This window comes from Drosophila bipectinata, chromosome 3R (assembly GCF_030179905.1).
Source record: "Drosophila bipectinata strain 14024-0381.07 chromosome 3R, DbipHiC1v2, whole genome shotgun sequence".
NCBI lineage: Eukaryota > Metazoa > Arthropoda > Insecta > Diptera > Drosophilidae > Drosophila > Drosophila bipectinata.
Window position 1 is genome coordinate 21,957,988 of NC_091739.1, and position 25,031 is coordinate 21,983,018.

Below are 25,031 nucleotides of genomic sequence, written 5' to 3' on the forward strand. Positions count from 1 at the left end.
GCTGCTGCTGCTGCTGTTGCTGTTTCTGTTGCTGAGGACGCCAGCGTTGACATCGCTGCCACAGCGCCGCATTGGCGTCTGCAGGTGACAGGTGAGTGTATTGCCACGGCTGCGTCGGCAGCGGCAATAAAAAACATGTAAATGGGGCTTTTGGCTAGCCCAAGACTCTGGAAATCCTCCCGGAGCTGCCGGCTGCGGTTACATAACGTTCTGACACAGGCCGTCAAAAGGTGTGAATGATGTTTTGCCAGTTGGTCTCTCACGGGCCGCACCACCACCACCCCCGAAAACCACCAGCCGCCCATTACCACCCACATCCCCAAGTGAGCGATAAGAGCCTGTAGACGGGCAATTGCTTTTTGGGGGCGTGTGCACATGGGCGCGTGCCGGTTGCTTTTTGTTTGCTTTTTTTCTCCCGCCGACTGGCAGTTAATCAGAGAAATTAAGGCAAAGTACTAAAGCCGGACGGGCAGAGGAGCTGGCTGTGACGCCGACGCGGGCGCCGTCGCTGCCGGCACTGGCAAGGACATCCAGCTGTGCAGCACAATGGCAGTGTTTGCCAGCGGGAGGAATCCCAGAACCCAGTACCAGTAGTGATTGCCCGACAATTGCTGTTTGGCTGTTGTTCCAGTTGCTGCTTGGGCTGCTCATTCTCGGGAGCAAATGCAAACATTCCAACCAGAGGCGACAACTTCATGATGAGGAGGCGGAACGTCGGCGGCCACCCCGTGCTCCACACTCACGCACGGCACAACCGCCGGCGCCCGTTGCTGTTATTGTAGTTGCCCATTGTTGCTATTATTCTGGCTGGGAAGGCTGGCGTCGCTGCCGGCGCTGCCGTGCCTCTGGCGCTGGCGCTAGCGCTAGCGTACATATCTCGTGCTTCGGCTTCTGCCAGCGGCAGACATAGTCATCTGCGACCTCAGCCAGCAATCAGTTGGGCGCTGGAATCGAACGCGTGCAGTTTGGATTTTTCGATTTGGCCAAAAACCGAACAAAAATCAAGAGAGAACAAAAGCCAAACAATAAGACTACCAACAAGTTAAGATACAAGCCCAGTTAGTAAAACAAAAGCCATTAAAATTGTGGCCAACAAAAAAAAGTACTGAACAAAAATAACCAAAATGTTGCCATCCGCTTGTCAATAAAAACCGAGAAACGTAAACAGAACCGAGCCAAGCGAAAGGAAGACATCATATTGAATTTATGGTGTAGGTGCAGCTACATGTCCTCAAGGATTGGGGGACCTCAATAACGGCATATCGGTATAACGGTAGAACGGTATACGGTATAACGGTGTATCAGTGTGTACGTGTGTGTCCGTGTAGAGTGTTCTTGTTCGAAGGGTGTGACACGAAACAGTTTGGTTGCGTCGGCGCCGACACCGATTTGCACGTGCCTTTCGCTTTGGTTTCCTTTCCTTTTCGACATCCTCGCCGTGTGTCCTTTTATTATTGTCTTACCTGGCCACAATTACCGTTATCGCTTGCCCCCCGTTCGATGGATGTGGAGGCCAAATTGCTTTTGTCCTCGAACAGTTCTGGCCAAGTCCATGGAGGCTCCATCTCCCCGGTGTTGTCGTAATACTGCGCATGATAATTGAATTTTTTCCGGCCGCCTCCATAATTGGAATTTTGTTATTCGAGTTCAATGAACTGTGAGCGGAAAAATTTGAAATCAAGTGAAATGTAAACATCGGAAAAATAACTCTCATCAAAAAAGAAACAAGTTTAAAATAAAAACACAATGGATAACACAACGCTGGCGACCCCTGACCCTCTGGCCACGATGGCCACCTACGACGACAACTTGACGTCCTTCTTCTCCGAGGAGGAGCGCCAGGCCATCGAGGGCACCTTGATCTGGTTGGTACCGTTCTTCTTCGGGATCATCGCCTTGACGGGATTCTTTGGCAACCTGCTGGTCATCCTGGTGGTGGTCTTCAACAAGAACATGCGCTCCACCACCAACCTGATGATCGTTAACCTGGCGGTGGCCGATCTGCTGTTCGTGATCTTCTGCATTCCCTTCACCGCCACCGACTACGTGACCAAGGTCTGGCCCTTTGGCCTGTTCTGGTGCCGCAGCGTCCAGTACCTGATCGTGGTGACGGCCTTCGCCTCGATCTACACCCTGGTGCTGATGTCCATCGACCGGTTTCTGGCCGTGGTCCATCCCATTCGATCGCGGATGATGCGGACGGAGAACATCACCATGATCGCCATCGTGACCCTTTGGGCGGTCATACTAGTCGTCTCCACACCAGTTGGCTTCGTCAACGACATGGTGGTAAGTGGGCGGGGTTGGGCATGAAAGTGGGAGGCCGAAGGTGGGAGGGCGGTAATCGTTCGGTTGCCTGCTGGGTTTGAATTTGCTGTGAAGAACACGGGCCAGGCAAATTTATTGCTTTCCATCATCGTCACCTCGTTAGATTCCCCGAACTGGCCAAACTGGCCGAGCTGGCACGTCAATACTCTGGGGCGGGTTCTATAGATAGATCGTATCTATCGAACCACTGCCTCTTGATCGTAATCCGAAAAGGTGAACTGATCCCGCCTAGCCTCCTCCGTAGCCCCTCTCTTGGCTGATCCTGATACAAATCATTTGCCTTCAACGTGCTTCTATTAAAGTTTCTTTGCTTTTTATCTTGTTTTCTGTTTTGTGTTTATATTGAAAATTTTGCTAGATGCGCGGCGCCCGAATTGTTTTTGTTACTAATTTGCTATTTTGAATTCATAAATTTTTAATTATATAGCAGATAGCCAGCGAGAAACACTTGCCAACTGGCGCGGAGATCACAGCTCCCCATCTCCCCTTTATTTCTTGCTCGATTCTATTTTGGCCAATTCGGAAACAGTTTCTTGGTTGAGGCCACCATTCAAAGGCACATAAATCATTGCAACTCATAACAAGTGGTCATTATGCGAACTTTGCACTTGCCAACTTCGGGACCACGGGGCGGATGATAAATGTCTCGGTGGGTCGCGACCTTGGAACTGAATTTAAAATACTACCGACTACTAACCACAGTGCGCAATTTTTTCGCGCTTCACATTTTGATTTTATGATCAAGGCGGAAAGTGCGAAAAACGAGCTAATTGCCGAATAATTGGCGGAATCATTCCTAGACATTCTGGTCAAATAGGCCAGGATCGTTTCACGTCAGTCAGCGGCTGATAATTATTGTCATTAATTACCTGTTTACGGCTTACACTCGACGCAGACTAATTTTCCTCTTGACGTCACCGAAAGGAGCTTTTGTCATTAGAATCCCACAACTCACAAAAGTTCGATTTCCACGGGTAGCCATGGCTAATTAAATGATGAGCTATTTTATCTGCGAGATGGCCCATTGGTTGCCCTCTGGCTCTTGTTGTTATTGTAATCTAATATTTTATTAAATGGCATTTCACGCTTCGGCCTTTTTTCGGACTTGTTTTGTTTGCTTTGTTTACGTGGGGGAGAGCTCGACCGGGTAGCATTATTGTTTGCTTATGTGTTTGCTTTGCTTTGTCTAAGGATTAAGCTGGAAAAATATAGGTCCAAATTGAATGCTTTGTTATCTTCCATACACAGTGTGTATGTGTGCTGTGTTCGTGTGCAAATACAAAGAAACATATGCGATAAAAAGGCATAATTAAGTCATGTTTGATCAACATGTTAATTAACAGTTTGCTATTAATTATTTCCATATTACAAGCTCCCACACAAACACACACATAGTCAGGTAATAGGGATTTTGGTTTCGAAGTGTTGGTTTGCCATTATCTTTTTATTAGAAATCGATATCTAATAATCATAAGCACATATGTCGGTCCGCGTAACCAGAATAGCAGATATCCAGGTCATGGCATTGATTGACAGCTGTTCGCTGCTCTCCAAGAAGCCCCAAATAAAAACAAGGGCCTACCATTAAGAGCATGTCAAGTCTATTAACTCATTGGATTTGGTTTTCGGCAGAGAAGCTGGTAGTGGAGACTCGAGCAAGGGCAGTGGCGATGATTGGTCTACTACCACGTCGGCCTTGGCCACTTGACGATGCGCAGATCCCTCGAACTCAATTTGTGGGGCCAATATCGCGTTCAGTGTAATGAAAACAGTCGAGGGTAATAAACAAACATTATTGTAAGCATTTTCGGTATTAACGAGAAGATTTTTTAAATACGACTTTCGCAAACGCCTACCGCTGCACCGGACCATCGGAAGAGCGATGGGCGGGCAAGTGCGGCGGAGATTGTAAACAAAATTGTAAACAAAGGCTGCAAAATATTTTTACGATACGCCAGGCCAGTTTATGACCCTCCGTCGGCGTCAGCACACCAGTCTCGTCTAGGCCATAGACCAAAAACCCAATCCCAAATCCAGTCCCCTCCTCCGCGAAAACTCCAACTGAACAATTTGTCAGGCAAATGTCAGCGACAGGGAAACAAAGTGAGATTGCGAGTTGGAACTATTCGGATGACAGTTTAGTTTTATTTACGATGTCTGGCTGTTAACTGTCTGACGTTGCTTGGCTGCCATGCAACTGTCACAACCTACATGACGTATGCGCGATATTCGATTTCCAACACACAGCAATACGTCTGAACTAATACATTCCTTCATCGATTTTCGACAGGTATTGTATGACAACAAGACGAACATCACCTATGTCGCTTGCACCTACGATGCAGGAAACGAGCTGCTCAGCCCGCGCTCCTTCCAGATATCCTTCTTCATCAGCTCCTACCTGCTGCCGCTGATGATCATCAGTGGGCTGTACGTCCGTATGATAATGCGGCTGTGGCACCAGGGCAGTGGGGTTCGCATGTCCAAGGAGTCGCAGCGAGGTCGCAAGCGGGTCACTCGCCTGGTCGTCGTGGTGGTCATCGCTTTCGCCTCCCTGTGGCTGCCGGTTCAGGTAAGTGATTCCCATCCAAAATCTATATTTTTGTAACCAAATTGATCTTCACCCCCCATGCCAGTTGATTTTACTGCTCAAGGCACTTAATCTGTACAAGGCCGATACCCTATTCAAAATCATCCTGCAAATCAGTGCCCAAACCCTGGCCTACAGCAGTTCCTGCATCAATCCGCTACTCTACGCCTTCCTCTCCGACAATTTCCGGAAGGCCTTCTACAAGGTGAGTGGGTGGTGGCACACGAGTGGCCACCTGAAGGGCTCTCCACAGCCTGGAAACCGAGTGCTCGGTCAATATATTGACGATTCGCCTGCTGCCAATGTCGGTTGTAACATTTTCAGAGCATTGTTTTCGCCTGCATTTTATTTTTTACCATCTCGTTTTTTATTTGTCATAATTTTTTGAGGGCCCCGGCCATCCATCCAGCCCAGTCCATTCGTGTTTACGTTTTCATTTCGATTTATTGAGTGGCAAACAGAAAAGCCTCCAAACAAAAACTATACCTGTTTAAATTTTTCCGATAAATGGAATCCGTCGTGCCAATATAAACTTCCAAAATACACGCTCATTTCCGCTCAACCGCATTTCCATTTTCATTTCTAATGAGATTTTAAATGCGGGAATATTTCCATTTCAAATCAAAAACCTGCAATCCAATTAAATAATTTACGATAATATAGAATGAAAGAAAGAGAAACCCTAAAAAAATGAAAAGAAAAATAGAAAAAATGTCTGAACGTGTTATTCCAATAATTTTCGGGGAGCCGGCGGCCGTTTTAATGAGTTAAGTGCGAAAAACGCGCATACGCCGCGTGGGTCGAGTTCAGTTTGGCTTCAATCGCAGCATCGGCATCAAAATTTATATTTACGATATAAATAGGTAAAATTTACACAAAGCAGCCAGGCAGGCCCATCAAATTGGCTCAACGAGATCATCAGCCGACCGTCCATCTCTATTTATATAGCCCGACAACAGGGCATTATCCATTCCATAGACAAATGGCAGCTGCTGTGCATTATGGCACAGAGAGCTATGTGTTTCTTTTTCTGGCTCTGGCAATGGCTCTGACTTTGGCGAGTTGGCCAAATAAATATTTCCATTATTCAATGTGTAGAAAATCGTTTGTCTTGTTGGTTTAATGAAGTGCATCAAAGTGTGTTTGTAAAATATTTATAAAACATTCAAGTACATGCTCTATAGAGAATTCCAAACTTAAAGCCTTCTTTTAATTCAAGGATTGCTTTTTAAAGATATGCCCAAATTAGCAACGCACTGACACAAAAGGAAAGCAATGTCTTTCAGTTCTTTTTTGTGGGCCTTTTTATAGCATTCCTTGTAAATACATTGATGGTCGTTGGCATCCGCCAACATTCCGCCCACGAGAATAGAAGGTCTGACAGACGGACGGTCGCCGGCTCATTCCAATTCAACTCACTTTCGGGACGCATTAATTCCTTTGGTCAGTGGCCATTTGCATAAACACAAAAAACGTTGCGGGACGCAAATCACTGGACAGACACGCCCCCGCCGCCCGGCCACCGTCCTGGATTGCCCCTCATCCTTCGCCTAGCCGGTTTGTGGGGTGATTTTGCTTTACTTACTTTTAATTACTTTAGGGACAAACAGACACAAACAGCTAAAGAATGCAGCGGGCGGGGAAAGCCCAGAGACATCAGGCATCGATGGCGAGGCCGGCGAGTTCCACTTTTCCCGAACAACATTTCCTTTCAATCATTTTGTGGCTTAATTTTAATATTTTAATTTGTTTTGTTGCCGTCTCTGTTGGCGCTGCGGTACGTGAGTTCGCGGTTCGAGGAAAATTTCCTATTTTGTGCAAAGCTTTTGGCACTTTGCATATAAATTGTGTTCCTGGCCGAGGAACCAGCCATGGCCATGGACTGGTTCTGTCTTGGTTTGCCTTTCGCTAATTGATGTGTTTGTCAAGTCATTAAATTAGATTAATTACGTTAATTAAATTGCCGCGGTGGATGTTATTCATTTTTTTTTTTTATGTTTTGTGGTATCAGGAATGTGTTTCTCTGAAACCAACATGGTCGGGAATGCGTACGTATGTCAAACTGATTAATAGGCCATCTACCTGACCCTATCGATTAGTCAAACTTGTCCATTTATCCATTTTTACCTTTTTTTCCTCATCTCGCTTGAATCCCACAAACATGCCATAAACAAAGAGTTTACAATCCAAGAGAACTAGCATGTGGACAGGACAACAGGACGTGAGTTCAGAGAAATCCACTAAATATATATAAGAGTAAGAAATAGAGATTTTGGTTTTATTTTTCAATTTCATTTTTATTAATTCTTTTCTTATTGTAGAACAGTATTATGGCATGAATTTTATTACACTTTTTCCTCCTTTAAAATATCTCCAACTTTACCTAAGAATGTTTTGCTATTTTGTCAGTAAATATAATCAAATAATGAGCCACATTCAGACAATGGGAAGGCAAAGCACACCTTGGAGCCCAAATACCATAAAGCTGTAATTCCTTTCCCCCAGAGCCCGGCTACCCACGGAGAAATGGAATTTCGAGCTGGGAGCTTCTGTTTCGCAGTTGCTGTTGTTGCTGTCTCTATGACGAGGCACTAATCAACAATTTCAGGCAGTTCAATCAAAGCGCAAATTCATAAATCATTTATATGCAAACTCTCACCCACAATACGGGTTGTACTGCTGAGCCCAATCCCTGTCCTGAATCCCAGTCCCAATCCGGGATCAGAGTCGGTTGCCAGGCACAGTTTGTCTGCCGGCATTTCAACACCTCAAACCACTTTAATAATTGAATATTGAATCAAATCTAATCATTCAAATGCAAAGCGACGGCAACAATCGCAGCCAGAGGCCTTGACAAGGGAATAGCTTTCGCCCCATTTCCCATTTCCAACATCCCACTCCACCTTGTGCTCTGCATCAAACACATCATTAATCAAATATTGTGGCCCAAACTGTGAACTCACTGGGCCATCAGTGTTCGATGTACTTTTCGCTAAACTCTGCCTATTTCCAGATATTTCCCGCCCGATCTCAATTTCTTTCACTCTGTTCCGGCAGGCCATTAACTGTTCGTCCCGATATCAGAACTACACATCTGATTTGCCGCCACCACGCAAGACGTCCTGCGCCAGGACCTCCACCACCGGACTCTAAGGATGAAGGCAGAGCGATGCGATTGACCGATAGGTGACCACAGGAGCCTCCATCATCATCTCGGCTGAATCTCCCCCAGCAGAATACAGTGCAGGTATCTGGACAAAGGACCAAAGAGGACCAATGCTACCCCACAGGAATGAAGCTTAACCCTTCGAATTTCTAAACCTAAATACTTGAATCTTTTGTATATAGCAATTAAAACAAATGTATGTCCTTAAATTAAGCGCAAACCGATTCTTTGTACTCGAATCGTAAAATGAGTATTACGACATAAGCATAGAGCACGGATTAAAATATATATTACAAACTCCCTCGGCATATTGTTAACCATGTTATTTGTTACTTGTGTGTGTACATGTATATATAAACCCATTAAAGAATTAACAAAAGCCAGACCCACAATTTGGCCTGTTTGATTTGCATTGAACGGAGTTAACAAAACAGTCAGCTGTCAGCCTGCGGCTTTTGAGGCAATTGGCCAAACTATTGGCAAAATCAAAAATGCATGCAAATTCAGCCGCTGGCATTTAAATGGGCATTTAGTGACGCGTGAAACATGAAATTGAAATACTTGTCGAATATTCGCGTTGCCATCGATATATTGGCGAGAGCTGTCTGCTGCATTTGTGCAATCACTCGTACTTGCATTCATTTCCAGAGCCACTTGGGCATTCATTTATTCTAAAGCCCCCTGAGGCCATCCCTTCCCCGGGGCGGAATGGTGTCCTCTGTCAACCAATTGACAAACTGCTCTGATATCGTCCTCAAGTCAACTAGTGATGACTTTTTAATGTTTTTTTTTCGGGGATTGATTTTAATAACACAACAGTAACAAGCACTATTTACCTATATTTCAGAGCCAGCAGGCCTTCAAATATTTATCCAAATAAATTGGCTTTAAGCTCTGGAAACAAGAAACGAGTGTGCATTTTATATTTATAAATTGTAAAATAGTGTCTTCTGTCAACCTACTGGCAGGCTATCTGCTGATATCGTTAAGCTAACCAGTGTTTTATTTATTTATTTAAAAAATACTTTTTAAGTGGTTGTAATAAAGAGAAGGTCATAAAACTCTGGGAACTGTTTGAAATCCTTCAGCTTTATTTTAAATGAACTAATTGAAATTGATAGGATATTGGGATGCTTCGATTTTTGGGAGTTTTGTAATGGAAAACAAATAGTAATTGACACTGTCAGTCATGGAATCCAAAGGCTAGTTTATATAAAGAGTTTTACTTTAAAATAAAGTATCAATGTTGAGGAATGTGGCCTTTTAACTGGATTTTTGTGTAGGCATCTCTCAAGCTTTTGGAAAGACTCCACCTTGGAGTCCATGACTCTGCTAGGTGAGCCTGTGAAGCCCTGACTTTGGCAGGAGGCTCAAGATGTTGATTGCATTTGTGCTCTCCTCGGTTCTCCGCCGGCAACTGACCGGAATTAATTATGCCGCGTCCACTTTGCGGATCGACAACGAGGATGGCAGTATCGACGCCGTGCCGGTTTCTGGAGCCCTGGCTGCCTCCTGCCTGCCTGCCACGCACACTTTTGCATAATTTATTCAATTTTAATAAGCGGCCCCGCTAGCGTCGAGGCGTGGCTTTTTACACCAGGTAACGTAATTAATGCGTATCAGTCGCTGACAGGTTCCTCTTCGACGCGTTGCCAATGTAATCAAAATTTCAAATGAGCCAAGAGGAGTGCTCGGAGAAGTCAGAGCAGGCCGAGATGGGCACAATAAAGACACCTGTCGCCGGGGCTACGTGTTTTCTTGCGAATAAGCCGGGAAAATCAATAGATCGATTCGCCAGGATGCCCAAAATAAGCCTAGGCAACAAATGATGCCTCAAAAGGGAGTCGTCACTTGTTTGGCTTTTCCGTTTCCGTTCGCATTCGGCATCTGGCCAGGCCAACAGCCAAACAATAACGTTAAAGCTGTTCTTGCTGCTACGGCTGCTGCTGCTGCTGACATTATCATAATAACAATAATCATAACTGTGAGTGTAACAATTGTCGCTGGCCTCCCGCCTCGTCCCGCCCACTTTGGCTTTAAAGCCATCCGAGTATTAAGAAATTGCGGCTTATCCTGGCCTGCATACCAAACAGCTAGCTCTGTTGGCCGGGAACCGAATGGAATCAGGACTGTTACACTACTGACCTAGTCCACACAATCAAGAGAAGGTAGCAAGGATCTCTCTTTTAAGAGAGCAACCCCCGAAGAGAACACTCCGAATCGTGGTGAGTTTGAAAGTTAACAGCGGAAGAGAACGTAAGCCGGAAGTCGTGCTCTGAGCTTAGTGTTTCGCTTCCAATGTTCCCGGCTCTGTGCTCGGTATGCCGGGTCTGCCGTTCGCCATTCGGGCTGCGTAGGTCAGGGCAGCAGTTGGCCAACGGGTCGTATACTTGCTGTTGCGGTATACCTGCGCCCCAGCTCGGCTCCTGGTCCGGTCAATAGCTTGCCGCCGGAACTCAGAGAGGGCTGGGAAGGGGGACGGCTGGCTGCTGGTGGGCGGGGGGCAGTGAGGCGGCCACAATCTGTGCTGCCGCCGCTACGGTTGTTTGGCCAAATGAAGCGTAACCAAATGCTGATAGCCGAAATGTTGCAGTTTATGGCCAAGGCATTGGCCAAATTGCCTCTTGGCGTGCGGCATAATGGCGACAATGGGCACATTGTCTTGACACTGAATCAGAGTGCCAGAGTGAGAGAGCCAAGAGAGAGAGAGAGAGATAGAGACGGAAGGCACACCCACCGCGTTTTGCTCGATTGCATAATGCGGTCGCGCCAAAACAGAAAAACAACTTTGAACAGCTTTGCACAGTTCATTTCGGTGTGTGCTGTAACTTCCTTTTTTTCCACCGGCTTTTTGTCGTTTCGCGTTGAACTGGCAAATTTCCGGCAAGCTACGCCTGCACACAAAGCCAAAGCCAGCCAGCCGCCCTCCTGCATCCTTTCCAACGCACACAGCTCGAAACTCAAGTTTATCTGTCTATTTTCGAATACAAACACACGCAGGCTTCGCAAGGATTTCCCTACCCTATAGGGGTTATCCTGCAGCCTAAAAGGTCAAACTTGAATTTTAAACTAAAACTTACAGCAACTGATCGGTTGGTATCTCTTTTGAAATGTCTACAAGAGCTACTTCTTCCAACTATACTTCTAAAATATATTTTAAATTACCTTAAGTTAGTTTCTTAGTTTTTTGCCTTCTTACTAATTCAAATTTAATAATAAAACACAAAATAATAGATATTTTTCCATAGAACAAGAAAATACAAAAAAACGTAGCACACTTTTCAGGGCATCTGATATTCAAGCAATCGCCGGGTAGATAAAACTTTTTTCCGCTCACAGGACTTCTTCGATAGTTCAAGGAAGAAGCATTTTGTCAAGTTTAATGCGCTTTGTTGTTAAGATGGTAAGAAGACGAAGAAGAGTTCCTTGCCAGAGAGCCACGTTACATGTGCCACCAGGTAAAAGCTCAAAAGTTCCAAAAGATTTGCATATAGATCGGTAATCCAAAAACGAATTTCTCGGTTAGTTGGCAAAGTACTTTTACGCATTTTTTTTATAATCAAATATTATATGAAGTTTTGAGAAATAAAACGACATTGCAAAGTAAATGTTTAAAATTTGTGATTTTATTTCGCTTAACAATGCGATTAGTATTTTGATTACAATTGGAATAGACAAGGTGAGTGGTTAAGGGTTAGAGGGTGCTTGCATAATGGAATTTTTAAGTAATTTTGATTAGGAATTAGCCAGCAATTGGTTAAGCCGCATACTAATGCCCACTAGCGTCCTGTGGCCAAGTTTCCATCTCTCTCGTTTGCCAGGCATAGAGCGTCATAATAAATAAATGATAAACTTTACCAAAAACTGGCAAGAACATAATTTCCGTCCGCGTCCGTCGCCAGAGTCCTGCCGTGTCCTGTGGGGTCCTTGTCGAAGACTCTGCGTTGCCGCAGGAATTAATTGCGGGTCGTTCGCTGGTGGCCTCGTTAAACTTTCGCCCCAGCCAGGGAGGATTGCAGGACGGGGTGAATGGGTGGCGGGGTCCATTCGTTTGCAATAATTTAAATATTAGTTACACATAATGTAAAGCATAAATTAATTTTGTATTCGCCAACTATTAAAAAACTTTTGGCCCGCTCGGGCGACCAAAAGCGAAGAACTAAAAGTACAAGACGGTGCAGCTAAGGATGTCCGGCAGCCTCTTAAACTTTCTCCTCAGCTCTGGGCAATTAGTTATTCACGCTGGCGCTTGTCTTTGGAAGCCAGCTTATCCGCTGCCAAATCCTAATCCGCTGCACATATTTTTTGCCTGGGTTGCGATTGGAATTAAACGTAAGACAAATAGTCGCCTGACGGGGAGCTCGATGCTGATTACAGGATATCGCTATCACAGGCGTTGCAACATCCTGCCATATACTTGACTCTGCTCGTAGCTGGTGAAGGCCTCGCGGAAACGCTGCCGCTGCTCGCCACTCAATTTCGCATGGAAATCTTGTGCAGCTGTCACGAACAATGCAATTTCGTGTTGACCCAATTTTCGGGGCGTTCCCGGCGTTCCTGGGGCCACCGTTGACAGTGTTGCCGCCGCTGAGTTGGCTGCTCCGATGCCGAGCACCAGCGGAAATAGTTTAATCAAATGCAGATTTATGGAGGCGGATAAAAAGATGACGCTGAGACCCCAGACACCTTGCTGCTCCGGCTGGGCGAGGAACGTTGGCAGGGTGCAGATCAGCCAGTCCTGGAGCATCTGCAGGTACGACGAGTCGATGGCCGACCTAAAGACCTGGAGGGTGGAGGAAAAGTAAAGAAACGGGTTAGTGAGTGCAAGTGAAATGCTTAAATAAGAGCCAGCTCGGTAATACGGAAATTAAATTTTATTGTGCGGCGCTCAAAAGGTGCCTCGTCGACGGGCCTTGAAAGTCAGCGGCAGCGGCAGCGGCATACTTTGTGGCAAAAAGTTGGCTAATGAAATTCCGCAGCCTGGGAATCTCTGCAAATGACAGTGCAAATTGTACCGCTCCGGGATCCAGGGATTCAGGGATCCCTGGGATCCGGCCTCTCTCTCCCACTGGGCGCCCAGCTTGTTTTTATTAATTTCCATGCACGCATCCCAACGCTGGGCGCCGCACCCACCGGCCAACCTTGAACCTAATGAAAAAATTTTATGGCACCACAGTGGTCGCAGTCGGTGGCGCCTCACATTGACCCACATACTCGTACGAGTGTACCTGCCGCTGCCGCTGGACAGGGGCCAAGCTGTAGCCATGAATTCCATTAATTTTCAAGCTGCCAAAAATTCCACAGACGCACACGCACATCCCCAACTTGCCAGGACCAGAAGGACCAGGAAGAAGGACCGGGTGGCGGTAGGTAGGTGGGGAGACCTTCGACAGTTGGCAGCTGGCGGCAAGTATTTTACCCTTTCGACTTGTGGCCGTCCTGGCAAACATTAGCGCTGCATTGGCCCCATTCCGTTCCGGTCTCCTGGCACTGGCCGAGAATGAGGACCAGGACCTGGTCCTGAACTCGAACCTGGACTCGTAAAATGAACCCTACACATGAATCCATTCATATGTGGGTGTCCGGGCTACGCACGAACAGCAAGAGCTAGATTGGATGCTTGGCTGGATGGTGGGATGGCTAGGAATGGCAATGGGTATGGGATATCTTTGGCTACTACTCACCTGATATACAATCATGGCAATAACATCGCCGTGCGGTTGATTTATGGCGAGAAACTCCTTTATGACCTTCGTCAATATTTCATTCGGTGGCACTAAATCACGAATAATTTGGCACAGCACTTGTCCATAAATCCAGGCGGCATCTCGAGTCGATGATTTAATACAATGCAAAAGTATATCGACTTTATCGTTTTGCTGAGCTATAATCTCCGGATCGTCCTGGACAATGCCGTTCGACAGCTCTGTGTTCTCCAGCTGGGTAGCCGAACCTGCCGGAAAGGAAAAAGGAAACCCAAAAATATGTAAGTCACCAGGCAACAACAAACATTGCAAGCAAACCCAAAAGGGAGAAAGTGAAACTTTCTAATTAACAAGGCAGCCTTCGAGGCGCATGCCAATGGCCATTATTCACATGCTTGCGGTTCTTTACACGCCAGCCTGTCACCCTCCTCCCTGTCGGTCTGCTCTCTGTCCCGGTTATCCCCCAGGACACACACGTACATAAATTTGCATTTAAATTTTATGGATTTTTCAAACCGAGTAGAGCTTGACGCTTTCGCAGCACCAGCCATTCTGTTTGCAAAACTTTCTCTCATGGCCATCACATTGAAAACTTGACGAAAAAACGCCAGAGATGGAGGTTCGGAGGCTGAAGCGTTGGGAGCTGAGCGCTGAGCGGGTTCCAAGGTCGACCACAGCCATAGATTAGAGTTGTTCGATTAAACCCGGAACCGGAAAGGGGAAGGTCACCAAACAAATGTGCGTACCCTCGGACAGGTGAAAAATGATGGCGGGCCAAGGAGACCACCGAAAAAAGCAGCCCCGGCTGCTTAGTGTGGTTTAGCGGCATCGAATTATATACAATGGCAGTGCTCCCTCCCTCCCGGCTTACCCACTCCCACTCCACCTTATACCAAGCCAGCTCAGACGATTTTTGGCCGCGCCAACTTTGGCTTTGGCCTTTGTTTTGGAGCTTAGCATTGTTGGTCGTGGCTATTGGCCTGCGGGCAGCTTGTTTGGCGGGCTGTTGCCAATTTTGGAATTGTTGTTGCTGGCTTTGAATTGGGATGAAGTATGGCCAACTGACCAAAGGAGAGTAAAGGGCGGCGTGGGCATGGAGGGGCGGAATATTCCGGCGCCTGGCCGCAATTATGCGCGCCACAAATGCCGCAGGCAGTTAAAAAAAAAAAACGAATGTACGGAAAACCTAACAAACTCCAATAGGAGCATCTTTTATGCTTATTTTTAAGATTATTACAAATCATAAATTGGTAATAAATGTTACCAAAAATATACTATGAATATACTTTTTCCAGGTTTGGCCTCCATATTCCTTTTTTAATCTTTCTCTCAACTCCTTTTTTTTTGTGGGGACCTGAACCTGTAGTGTTTTCGGCGACGAGGTCCTTGTTTATTTTCGCCTGAAGCGCAGAAGGCTTTAAAAAAGCAAGCAGGCGGAAAAAGAGCAACAAAAAAGCGTGCCCAGCAATGGCCAACTTCCGCTAGGATGCGCTCGTTTCGGCCCAAGCCCGAAAACTGAGCCCCGTTTGTCTGCTCCATGCTGCCATATTCGAGATTTGTGTGGTGGCAGGGCCTAAAATCGAGGCGGTTGCCGCCATTTAGTGGACGAAGTAAGCACCGCGAATGGCCTGCTACACAAACATTGACATTTCTCAAAGGATTTGCGTGCAGTGGCCATGGAATAAAAGGACGCTACGCCAACGTGAGTCCTGCGCACTGACAAAGTGCAAGGCAAATACGCACCGCTCCACCTCCACATGCATTTCGCCGCTGGCACACACTCTTCGACATATTTGTGGAGCGACTTGCATAATTTCTGCTTCTGGCCGGGACTGTGTTGCCAGGGGAGGAGGCAAGCTAAATGGCCATCGGTTAGACCTTCCTGTGAATCTCCTCCCTGTCATGGGAAAAAGGGAAAAGGAAGACATAGCTCCTTTTTTTCTTGCCTTGCTAGCCTTAAAATGGTTGACGGCTTTGGGTTCTATGCTCTGTTTGTGTAATTCTTTTTGTTTGTGGAAGGTAGGTCCGGTGAAGTAAAGGAATCGATTGGCTTAGGACTGTTGAATAAAAAGAGACTGAGCGGATTAGGATTGACCCGCATCGAGGCGGCTTTCATATGCATATGTGTAGCTTTGAACAAGACTCGTGAGTCTAATGAAGTGAACAAGGATCTAAATGGAAGTTAAGTAAGGTCCTGGCTGGTTCGCTTCATTAAAAGTGAGAGTTTGTTTCCAGTTCCTTAAATTTAATTGGAATAAGCGTTCCGCTTTCTGTTGAACTACTATTTAATGGTCTGGATTAAAATTTCCTAGAATTTTCGTTTTGAATAGAACCCAATTTATGTCACAAGAACTGAACTTGTGCTCCCAAACGCCAAGGAGCCAACATTTTAGCATGAAAGCCATGAGCACATGACAGGAGCTGGCCGGTGTTTGTGTGTCAGTGTGCGGGGGACAGTCGAAACGATAATAATTGTCCTGGAATTGCGCTAATAACAGCAACAGGGATAATTGCTGGCCGGCGACAGAGCAGATACGCTCTGGACACCCAAGCGGCAGCAACAGTCGGTGGCATGTTAGTCGGCAGCAGCAATTAGCCTTTCGCTGGCAAGGGCACACGCGCAGATACACACACACATTCAGGATACAAACAGGACATATAGGACATACAGGACACACTGGGCCAATGCATTCACGGCCATAATGATCAGCACCAAACTGTTGACCTGCAAACACACAAAGTGCGTGATGGAAATCGCACTCTGGCAGCACCAGAAATAAAGGATTTTGAACGTTGAGCGGCGTGGAGTGCACTCGGGCAAAGTGTCCTTTTCTGTCCCTTTTAAGTCGGGCTCTTTAAATTTGGAGCTCCTGCTACTTCCAATCCCACAGCGTAGTCAATTGTCTCTGGGTATTTCCCCCAAAAGTCCTTTTCAGACATTTTCTAGCAACAATACGAATGCGAACCCTTTCGCGGCCCATGCGGCATTAAATGAAATTACAAAATATTTCGGTTTCTCCCCTCCGCACACCGAGTGCGCACTTATTTGATCTTTGTATTATTATTATTTTTTTTTTGGTTGTTCTTATTTTGTTATTTTCTTCCCTGAATACTCACCCACATACATGCAGGACAAAAGCAATTTCAATGCCGGAATCGAAAATTTCTCGTTTTCCATTTTCAGCAATTCGAGTGCAAGTTTTTCAATTTTATGTCGCATCTGCGGTGTGACCACGACTCCGGTCTCGGAGCTAGGAGGAGCACCGGCCTTACCCATTCCAGTAGGCAGAGTTCCAGGAGCTCCCGCTCCACTATTGACCACCATGCGCTCCAGGCCCTGGCAACGACAAAGAGATAAATAAATACAATAAGCAATATATAGAATGGAATTTCGTGGATGGTGGGTGGTGGATGACAGGATGGGTGGGGTGGCTGCCATTTCATAGAAATAGCAATGCCGCGGCTCTCGATTCGCTTTTGAATTTTTATCATTGCATACTTAAGTGGCTTTTCAGTAATGGCCACGCTAATTGAGTGGCAAATTGTTATTGTTATGGGCGCTGTTGTCGCTGCGCGCCATTGCGCTTTCTCCTGCCAGTGCCCCTCCCGCCGGCTTGCTTTCTCCGAGCACTCGCTCCTCTGAACGCTCTGACTTTCAGTGCAAAACAAGAGCCGGAGCACAAGCAAAGGCCAACAACAAGGACATAACCAGGGAGAGCAACAAAATGGGACAATTGAATTGCGTGCAAATTTCATAAATTGCTTAAAAAGTCGAATTTAATTTTCGTCCGAACATTTCCCGGAAGTATTCAGCGCAAAAACAGTTTTTAATTACTTGCCGCTCGCCATACTCGTAAACTGCAATTAAAATCTCAACTCTATATTAAATGGCGGCAAATTACGTATACGCTTGCCAGCTGACCGGAGGAATTTCCATATATGTACGCACTCGTTTAAAACATCCATATATGAAGCGTACAATCAAACGATTAAAACAAACTTTTTCTACTCCTCCCTGGTTTTTTTTTGTTTGATGAAGCTCAATTTGGGGCTCGGACTCCAATTGACCAACAGCACATGGGAGTTCCGGTCTGGCCAATAAACATTTGACTGTTGCTTCTGCCATTCGGGTGCCGGCTTGCTGGCTTTGAGGATTGCCAGGCAACCCGTCCGCCAGCGTCAGTTATGACAGCCTTGGTTGCGGTCCTTGGTCCTTGGTCCGTCTCCCTCCGTGGGGCTTTTGGGCACTGGGAACTGTGAACTGGGTCCGCCGCTGGTTTGACAGCTCGGTCCGCTTTCGCATGCCGTGCCTTTTGAAAATTGTCAATCAAAAAACCAATTAAGCGCAACGTGGGCTACGACGCTCCGGCTTAGCCAGTGCCATTCACGGCTCAGGGTTCGAGGTTCGAGGTTGGAGGTTGGATATTTGGTTGCGCAGCGTTTACTTCGGTCAATGGCAGTCAGATTTGCTGCATGGCTAGTTGGCTGACAGTTAGTAAGTGGCCTGATGGCGGCTAGACAAGGCTGACAACCATTTAACTGGCATGCTAAGTAATACCCCTTTACTGGGTCCTTTGATAGAGCAAGAGAGGAGGCTATTTTGATTGATTGATTCCACGGATTGGTTTTAAAACTTTTTCGTCAAAAATCAAATGCAATTTTGTGAATTTACTTACATGCAGGACACACAAGTAGAGCTCCTCGTTGGTGGTCGCCTTCAGGAAATTGCTGGCCGCAATGATTGTATTTGACAAGAGATGACATTGCGGCACAAATTTCGATGTCCACTCGATCAGGCTGTAATTGAGCGTCCAGACCAGCTTCGTGTGCTCCACGCTGAACGGCAGCGGGCTATAAAAGACGAAACGTCAGAGAGGTTTAGTAAACGATATCCCAGGTCCGGCCCGGACCCAGTGCCTCCCGTCGGTGTGTAGCCATCTAAATTAATTACAAGTCTGATGACCGCGGAATTGCATCCGCTGCTGGGCTCCACGGTTGCCAACAAAGCGCTCCCGCAAATCACCCGACCCCGCTTATTGGCTTTCTATCGAAAATTAGAAAATAATTAGTTCGGGGGAGGACTGGCCTGTTTGGTTGCTGCTCTGGTGGCTACAACTGGGCACCCAATCGAAGGAAACAAACATTGATTTTATGCTGCAGTCTGGTGCCTACTGCCTGGTGCCTAGTTCCTGGTGTGATGGTGAAAATTTCGCTGAGGTTTTAGCATATTGGTTTCGCATACGCTGCGTATGCTCAATAAAAGTTGTTTTCGCAAATGGAATTTGAGTTATTTCTTTCAAGGTTGAACACGCTCGCAACAGTGCACACATAGTTCAAGTTTTGACGCATTTTCCAGACCTGCCAAAGTACCAAAAACAAACTTGCGTGCGGTGTGGCAAGGGCGGCACAGACGGCAAAGGCGGAAGCCAAAGTGCAGCATATGAAATTCCATCAAAACCCGCAAACGATGAGGCAGCTGCTCTCCGTCAATAATTAGAATCCGCTGGTGAGCATAAACAACGAGCCAAAAGTGGAGCAAGAACCGCACTGATCAGAGGCTGTACTTGACTAAGGCAGCCGTGGCAACAGCAAAGTTTCAATGGCCATGGTTCATCGATGTTCTGGGCCCTGTCGAGTTATATAAACTCCCTTTGCCTCTGGCTGGTGGCTGGTTCCGGCGCAGTCCTTGAAAAGTTTTTGGATAACACCCTAAACACCAAGGCAGGGGGTGGCTGCCGCCAGGAGCCACCAGGTGGAACTTGGCCGCACAGCACAGCGCACTGCACCTAGCTCCCAGCACAGATGCCGATGAGCCGGGGTAACTAATGCGAAATGAGAACTTTTGCCATTAGTGAGTGGATCTCAGGAGCAGATAACTCCTCGAACAGCAGGAGCTGGGAAGAAGCTCAGACAAGCCCCTCCAGAACAATTGATGACTTTGCATGGAAGATGGTGCCAGGTACCAGGTATGACTTTCAACCTGCGAATATGGTCCAAAAGTCCTGAAAATGGCCTGATAAACCTTGGGGGCAGGACAGAGGGTTAGCTCATTATTGACGGTAGACCGGGTACAACCAAAATCCTTTTACCAAACCCACCTCTCATCAATGATGCCATGGCGATTGATGTAGCCCGCAATGAGAGCTCGCAGCAAAGCCAGCTCTTCGCTGAGCCGGCCCATAGTCGTGTTGGTCTTGCTGCAGGACTCGAGGAGGCACAGGAGCCCCTGCAGGGTGGCGATGCGTATGAAGCTGTGCGAGCTCTTCAAGTAGATGTTGCCAATCAAGGAGCACAGGGTCTGCAGTTCACTCAGGCTGGGAATGAGGAGGGCCTGGCTTCGGCACAATAAGTAGATGATATGCTGCAAAGAGCACAAGGATTATAAAAATGGGTCGTGGTTTTTATAGACTAATCCTTACCTGGTGCGAAATCGTATCGTCCATGGCCACTTGCTCCTGCAGCTTGAGGCAGCGCTCCCTAATCCACTTGATGTGGTCGCGACTCTCGCAGATCTCACAAAACTTTACCAAATTGGGCAGCACCAGGATGTGATTCAGCTGTCGGACGAGTCGGAGGAATGCGAAAGAGTTAGACTAACTTGCAGCTGCAAATTGAATTAGTGCCAAATCAAGAGTCACGGCGATGGCCCAAAGGATCTCCCGAAAAGCGGACTGGCACGGCCTGGCATCGTAATGTCCGCCGAGCAGCATGCATAATCCAATTAAAAGCCATCGAATGCACGGGACGCACGAGGACCGTGCCCGACTGCAGGCCGTGCCTGCGACGTAACAGGGACGGGACATGGCCGGACGTGATGCTGGGCAAAGTTTGACATACAACGCGGGCCAGGGACTCACCTCGATCATCTGCTGCAGTACGTCAAAGACCAGCTGCGTGCTGCTGCGAAAGTCAATTCCCGACAGCTGCGTAAAATGGCGATAGTTGCGCATTGCCATGTCAGGCACATCCGCATCCCCGGACTGCTTAATGTCCGCCGTGACGGAGGCGCCTCCATCCCCCAGCCCTCCGCCGGCGTGCACCTCCATTTGGGCCCAGCTGAAATTGAGATCGTATTGATTGGCGGCAAAGGTGCGTGTGCCAATCACATTGTCGTGGGCCAGCTGCCGCTCCAGATTGGGGTGATAGAAGACATTGCATGCGTCCACCAGTAGCTGCACCTTGTGGAGTTTCTTTAAGCTGAAAATGCATTTTAAATGGCATGTATATTGTGGCTGATGTGTGGGAAATGCATTGGGTTGTTGGTGGCGATAAAGCGCATCATAATTGCCGGCAACTCGTATCGATTAAATTGCGCATTCGCCCTGTTGGCAGAGCAACTAACAGAGAGTTGCCAGTAAAAAGTATTTGCTTGTAATTAAAAACTAATTTATAAAGTCAACAAGCGGAATACAAGCTTCGGTCGGGGTTTCGTGTTACACACAATATAACGACAATTTTTTGGTCAACTAATACGAGAAATATGTGTGCTTGGCAAAAAATTTCCTAGGGCTTGTCAACAGAGTTTTGATATTTTAACTTTTATGAATGATATTTTTATTGCTCTTTTTCGGTTCCTTCAGGCAATTGAATCGAGACAGTCGAGGCACACATATAAAAAGTGTTTGGCATTCGTTAACTTTTAAAATTATTTTCATAATTCATGTGTTCACGTCACGCCATGTGCAATATCGTGGTGGCTCCGACAAAGACTTTTTGTCGCTTTTAATTAAAAGCGCAGACTTTGTAAAAGCAACGAAAAACTTATTTACCAAATTGTTTTTGGCCGCTCTCATGTTAACAAATTAGTTGTGCATTTAAAGTTGAAGCTCTGGACGTTTTTTTTTTTGTCGAGAATCGGAACGATATAATATATATGGGGGTGGGGTGTGTGTTAAACAAAATCAGGATGTACACGCGCTCATTCACAGACTCAACTTTTGCCGTTCGCATTTAATTTGTACTTTTTGCCATTTACACATTAAAAACTTTTCCCACTGCGCTCTGAATTTTAATTTTCATAAATTTTAGCCTGGCAACAGGAGGAAAACCATGGACGCTCAGGACACACAACCAACACCATCGAGTAAAACAACTAAAACTCACCTAATGCTGTCACAAGTGATGCGATGCCAGCGAGTCGTGTGATGGAACTGTCCGCCGGACTGGCCCACAATGGGAAAAGTTTTGTACGTCATTAAAAGTTCGAGGATGGCCTGGAGGCAGACCTGCTTGATCTGGAACTGCTCCTGCTGATCGACCATGTGCTCGTCGTACAGCTTATTGATCAGCAGGAGGCAGGTCATGAAGTACTCCTCGAACTGCTGCCGTGTGGTGAATCCAAAGATTGCGAGCCTGAAATCGAGAGGATAGAGTGGTCGGTCATGAGTGTCAATTTAATTACCAGCTGCTGGAATTCCTGACTATGCTGGAACTCCCTATGTGACTACTACGCTTGGGCGTGTTTGTAATTAATTGAAAATTGAAATTTCTGCATAAAATGTTTTCAGCCAATGCTTGAAATTTTAATTCAATTAGTCCGACCTCTTCAAATATTTAAAATATGCAATATATGCAATACACAAATATGTATGTGCAGCACAAACTTGTGTGTGTGTACAAAGTAATATGTTAGTTGGCCGAAAATGTCAATTAGTCATCGATTACTCTAGTCGCAGACTGCAGGCAGCCGGTGAAGCAGCAACTTCTCATCATCCATCCTGGCTAGAACCAAACGTTGGATGGGTTGTTTCTGTATCGTGGTGGTTTCTGTGCAATTAGCAACAATGTTTCTGGAGTAAAGGCAGCCGTCCGCATCCGCATCCGCCTCCTCATCCGCCACCCTATAAGCATCCTCCATCCGCCATCCTCCATCCCCATCCGCATCCTGGCATGACGTGTCTTTTGTTGGCAGCCATCTGCAGCACGCACACATGCATTTATCTCACTTTGCTGCTCATAATTTGTTTATATCGCTCGCTGCCTCAACGGCGGCTCTTCCTGCTGTGTCTTTTAGCCAGCTTTTAGACCCCCCCAACGCCCTTTGGCCCTCCATTCTGGGCCAAAATGCATGTCTATGCTGATGCTGATGCTGATCCTCTGCGCCGTCGTTGCCAGAGTTTCCTCTAATAGAGTTGTTGATGTTCCGCTCCGTCAGCCCTTTGGGGGATTTTGTCGTTATCATCCTTGGGCACCACCGTTGCTTCTTTGCACCGCTGTGCCGCAGTACCGCAGCTTTCATCGTTGCACTGATGCTGCTCCCTGTGCTGATGTGGTTTTGATGTTTGTGCCCTCGTCGGCCAGGACAACAGCCAAAAATGGATTGGCTTGCAGACTTGATCCGGGCCTGTGGAAGGAGTAGCGAGAGCGAGAGTCCTTGCATACTTTAAGGGAGTGGAGTTTTTGAGGCTGGCCACAAAGACCCAGAGCCCAGAGCCCAGAACCAGAACCAGACACGGAAAGCGAGTCAGTTAGCCAGCTAGCCGTGCACAATTATTCCGCCCAATTCCTGGCTGATGACGATTCAGCTTTTGGCCTGACAGCGTAATGATGACGACTGCCATCGAAACAATGGCCCAGCAATAGCAATAGCAATAGCCAAAAGCGGTGGTGGTGACGGTGGCGGCATGGGGTGCCTGTCAAGTGACAAGCACGAGGCAAACAAGCCGGGCCCAGCCAAGGACAATGACGAGGACAATGAAGTCTTACGGCTAGCACCGCAATCGCACATACATATGTGCTTGTGCTTGTAATAGAACAACAGGATGTTGATGTTTCCAGTTGCGGTTTACTCATCCACCCATCCTCGTTGTCGTCCTCATCATCGCTCCATGTAGCTGCCATGCGCTCGTCACTCCTGTCAGAGCATTGTCAGCAACTTTGCTCTGGTTGTAGTTGTTGCTGCTGGAACACAATGGAAACGACAGAAGCGACACCAACACCAACAGCAACAATGCAATAGACTCTGGTCAGTGGATAAGGGAAGCCGAAAGGACATCTGACCAGCCTCGGGACAATGCCGCTTATAGTCAAGGTGACAAAATCATAACCCGCCTGGTTTAAGCCACGACCCTAAGCCGATTTAATTAGACGGATGTGGAGTATCCTTGCATTAAATTCAGTAAGCAATGTATATAAGCTATTAAGCTAACCCTAATTACCTTTAACTTAAGGGTATTGTGGAAGATTGATCTTAATATTTTACAAAGCATTAACTCACGACTAATTAAAGTTACATACACTACATACCCTCTTAATAAACATACACTAGCAGAGGGTATTATAATTTTGGGTCAAAAAGGTGCAACGCAGTAAAGGAGACATCTCGAATCTATACAGTATCCTTGATCAGGATCACCTCATGAGTTGATATAGGCATATCCGTCTGTCTGTTTCTACGCAAACTACTTTATAGAAAAGAATTGGGGAAGATATAGCCATCGATGTGCCCTATAGGGCAAAACCCCATTTTCAGGGGATGGGTCAGGAAAAATGAACAAAATATCTGAAAAATATTTTGTCTCAGGATTTTGATGCAGAATGGTGGAGAGTCGATATAGAAATCGTTTAAGATACTCCGCTTGAGGATCGGATCAGGATTGGGGAAGTTATAGCCGTCGCTGTGGGCCCTATAGGGGAAAACCCCATTTTCAGGGGATGGGTCAGGAAAAATGGACAAAAAATCTGAAAAATATTTTTTCTCAGGATTTTGATGCAGAATGGTGAAGAATTGATCCACAAATCGTTTAAGGTACTCCGCTTGAGAATCGGATCAGAATTGGGGAAGTTATAGCCATCGCTGTGAGCCCTATAGGGCAAAACCCCATTTTCAGGGGATGGGTCAGGAAAAATGAACAAAAAATCTAAAAAATATTTTGTCTCAGGATTTTGATGCAGAATGGTGGAGAATCGATATAGAAATCGTTTAAAACACTCCGCTTAAGGATCGGATGAGAATTGGGGAAGATATAGCCATCGATGTGGGCCCTATAGGGCAAAACCCCATGTTCAAGGGATCCCATCACGAAAAATGGACAAACAATCTGACAAATATTTTGTCTCAGGATTTAAATGCAGAATGGTGGAGAATCGATATTGAAATCGTTTAAGATACTCCGCTTGAGAATCGGATAAGAATTAAGGAAGATGTAGCCATCCATGTGGGCCCTATAGGGCAAAACCCCATTTTCAGGGGATGGGTCAGAAAAAATGAACAAAAAATCTGAAAAATATTTTGTGTCAGGGT

At 46.4% G+C, this 25,031-nt stretch overlaps 2 protein-coding genes across 3 annotated transcripts in view; one reads left to right on the forward strand and one right to left on the reverse strand.

The window, feature by feature from the left end:
- The first annotated feature begins 929 nt into the window (after positions 1 to 929).
- On the forward strand, positions 930 to 8,466 carry AstA-R2 (Allatostatin A receptor 2). Of its 2 annotated transcripts, none has more exons than XM_017237387.3 (4): positions 930 to 2,289; positions 4,619 to 4,900; positions 4,965 to 5,123; positions 7,976 to 8,466. In XM_017237387.3, exons 1-4 carry the CDS (start codon positions 1,747 to 1,749, stop codon positions 8,069 to 8,071), a joined length of 1,080 nt encoding a protein of 359 aa, XP_017092876.2. In that variant the 5' UTR covers positions 930 to 1,746; the 3' UTR covers positions 8,072 to 8,466. The 2 variants fall into 2 exon arrangements, with proteins under 2 accessions (XP_017092876.2, XP_043068122.1); XM_043212187.2 differs by lacking the exon at positions 7,976 to 8,466 and adding an exon at positions 7,095 to 7,187.
- Positions 8,467 to 11,688: 3,222 nt separating this feature from the next.
- Positions 11,689 to 25,031, reverse strand: part of htt (huntingtin) — a 39,271-nt gene continuing 25,928 nt past the window's right edge. Inside the window, exons 22-29 of the mRNA XM_017237316.3 lie at positions 21,893 to 22,141; positions 20,647 to 20,986; positions 20,209 to 20,346; positions 19,888 to 20,150; positions 18,466 to 18,640; positions 16,907 to 17,126; positions 13,769 to 14,037; positions 11,689 to 12,867 (exon numbers count right to left, since the gene is read on the reverse strand). Coding sequence (XP_017092805.2) covers positions 12,472 to 12,867; positions 13,769 to 14,037; positions 16,907 to 17,126; positions 18,466 to 18,640; positions 19,888 to 20,150; positions 20,209 to 20,346; positions 20,647 to 20,986; positions 21,893 to 22,141 — 2,050 coding nt within the window. The 3' untranslated portion in view covers positions 11,689 to 12,471. The remainder of the gene's footprint in view (positions 12,868 to 13,768; positions 14,038 to 16,906; positions 17,127 to 18,465; positions 18,641 to 19,887; positions 20,151 to 20,208; positions 20,347 to 20,646; positions 20,987 to 21,892; positions 22,142 to 25,031) is intronic.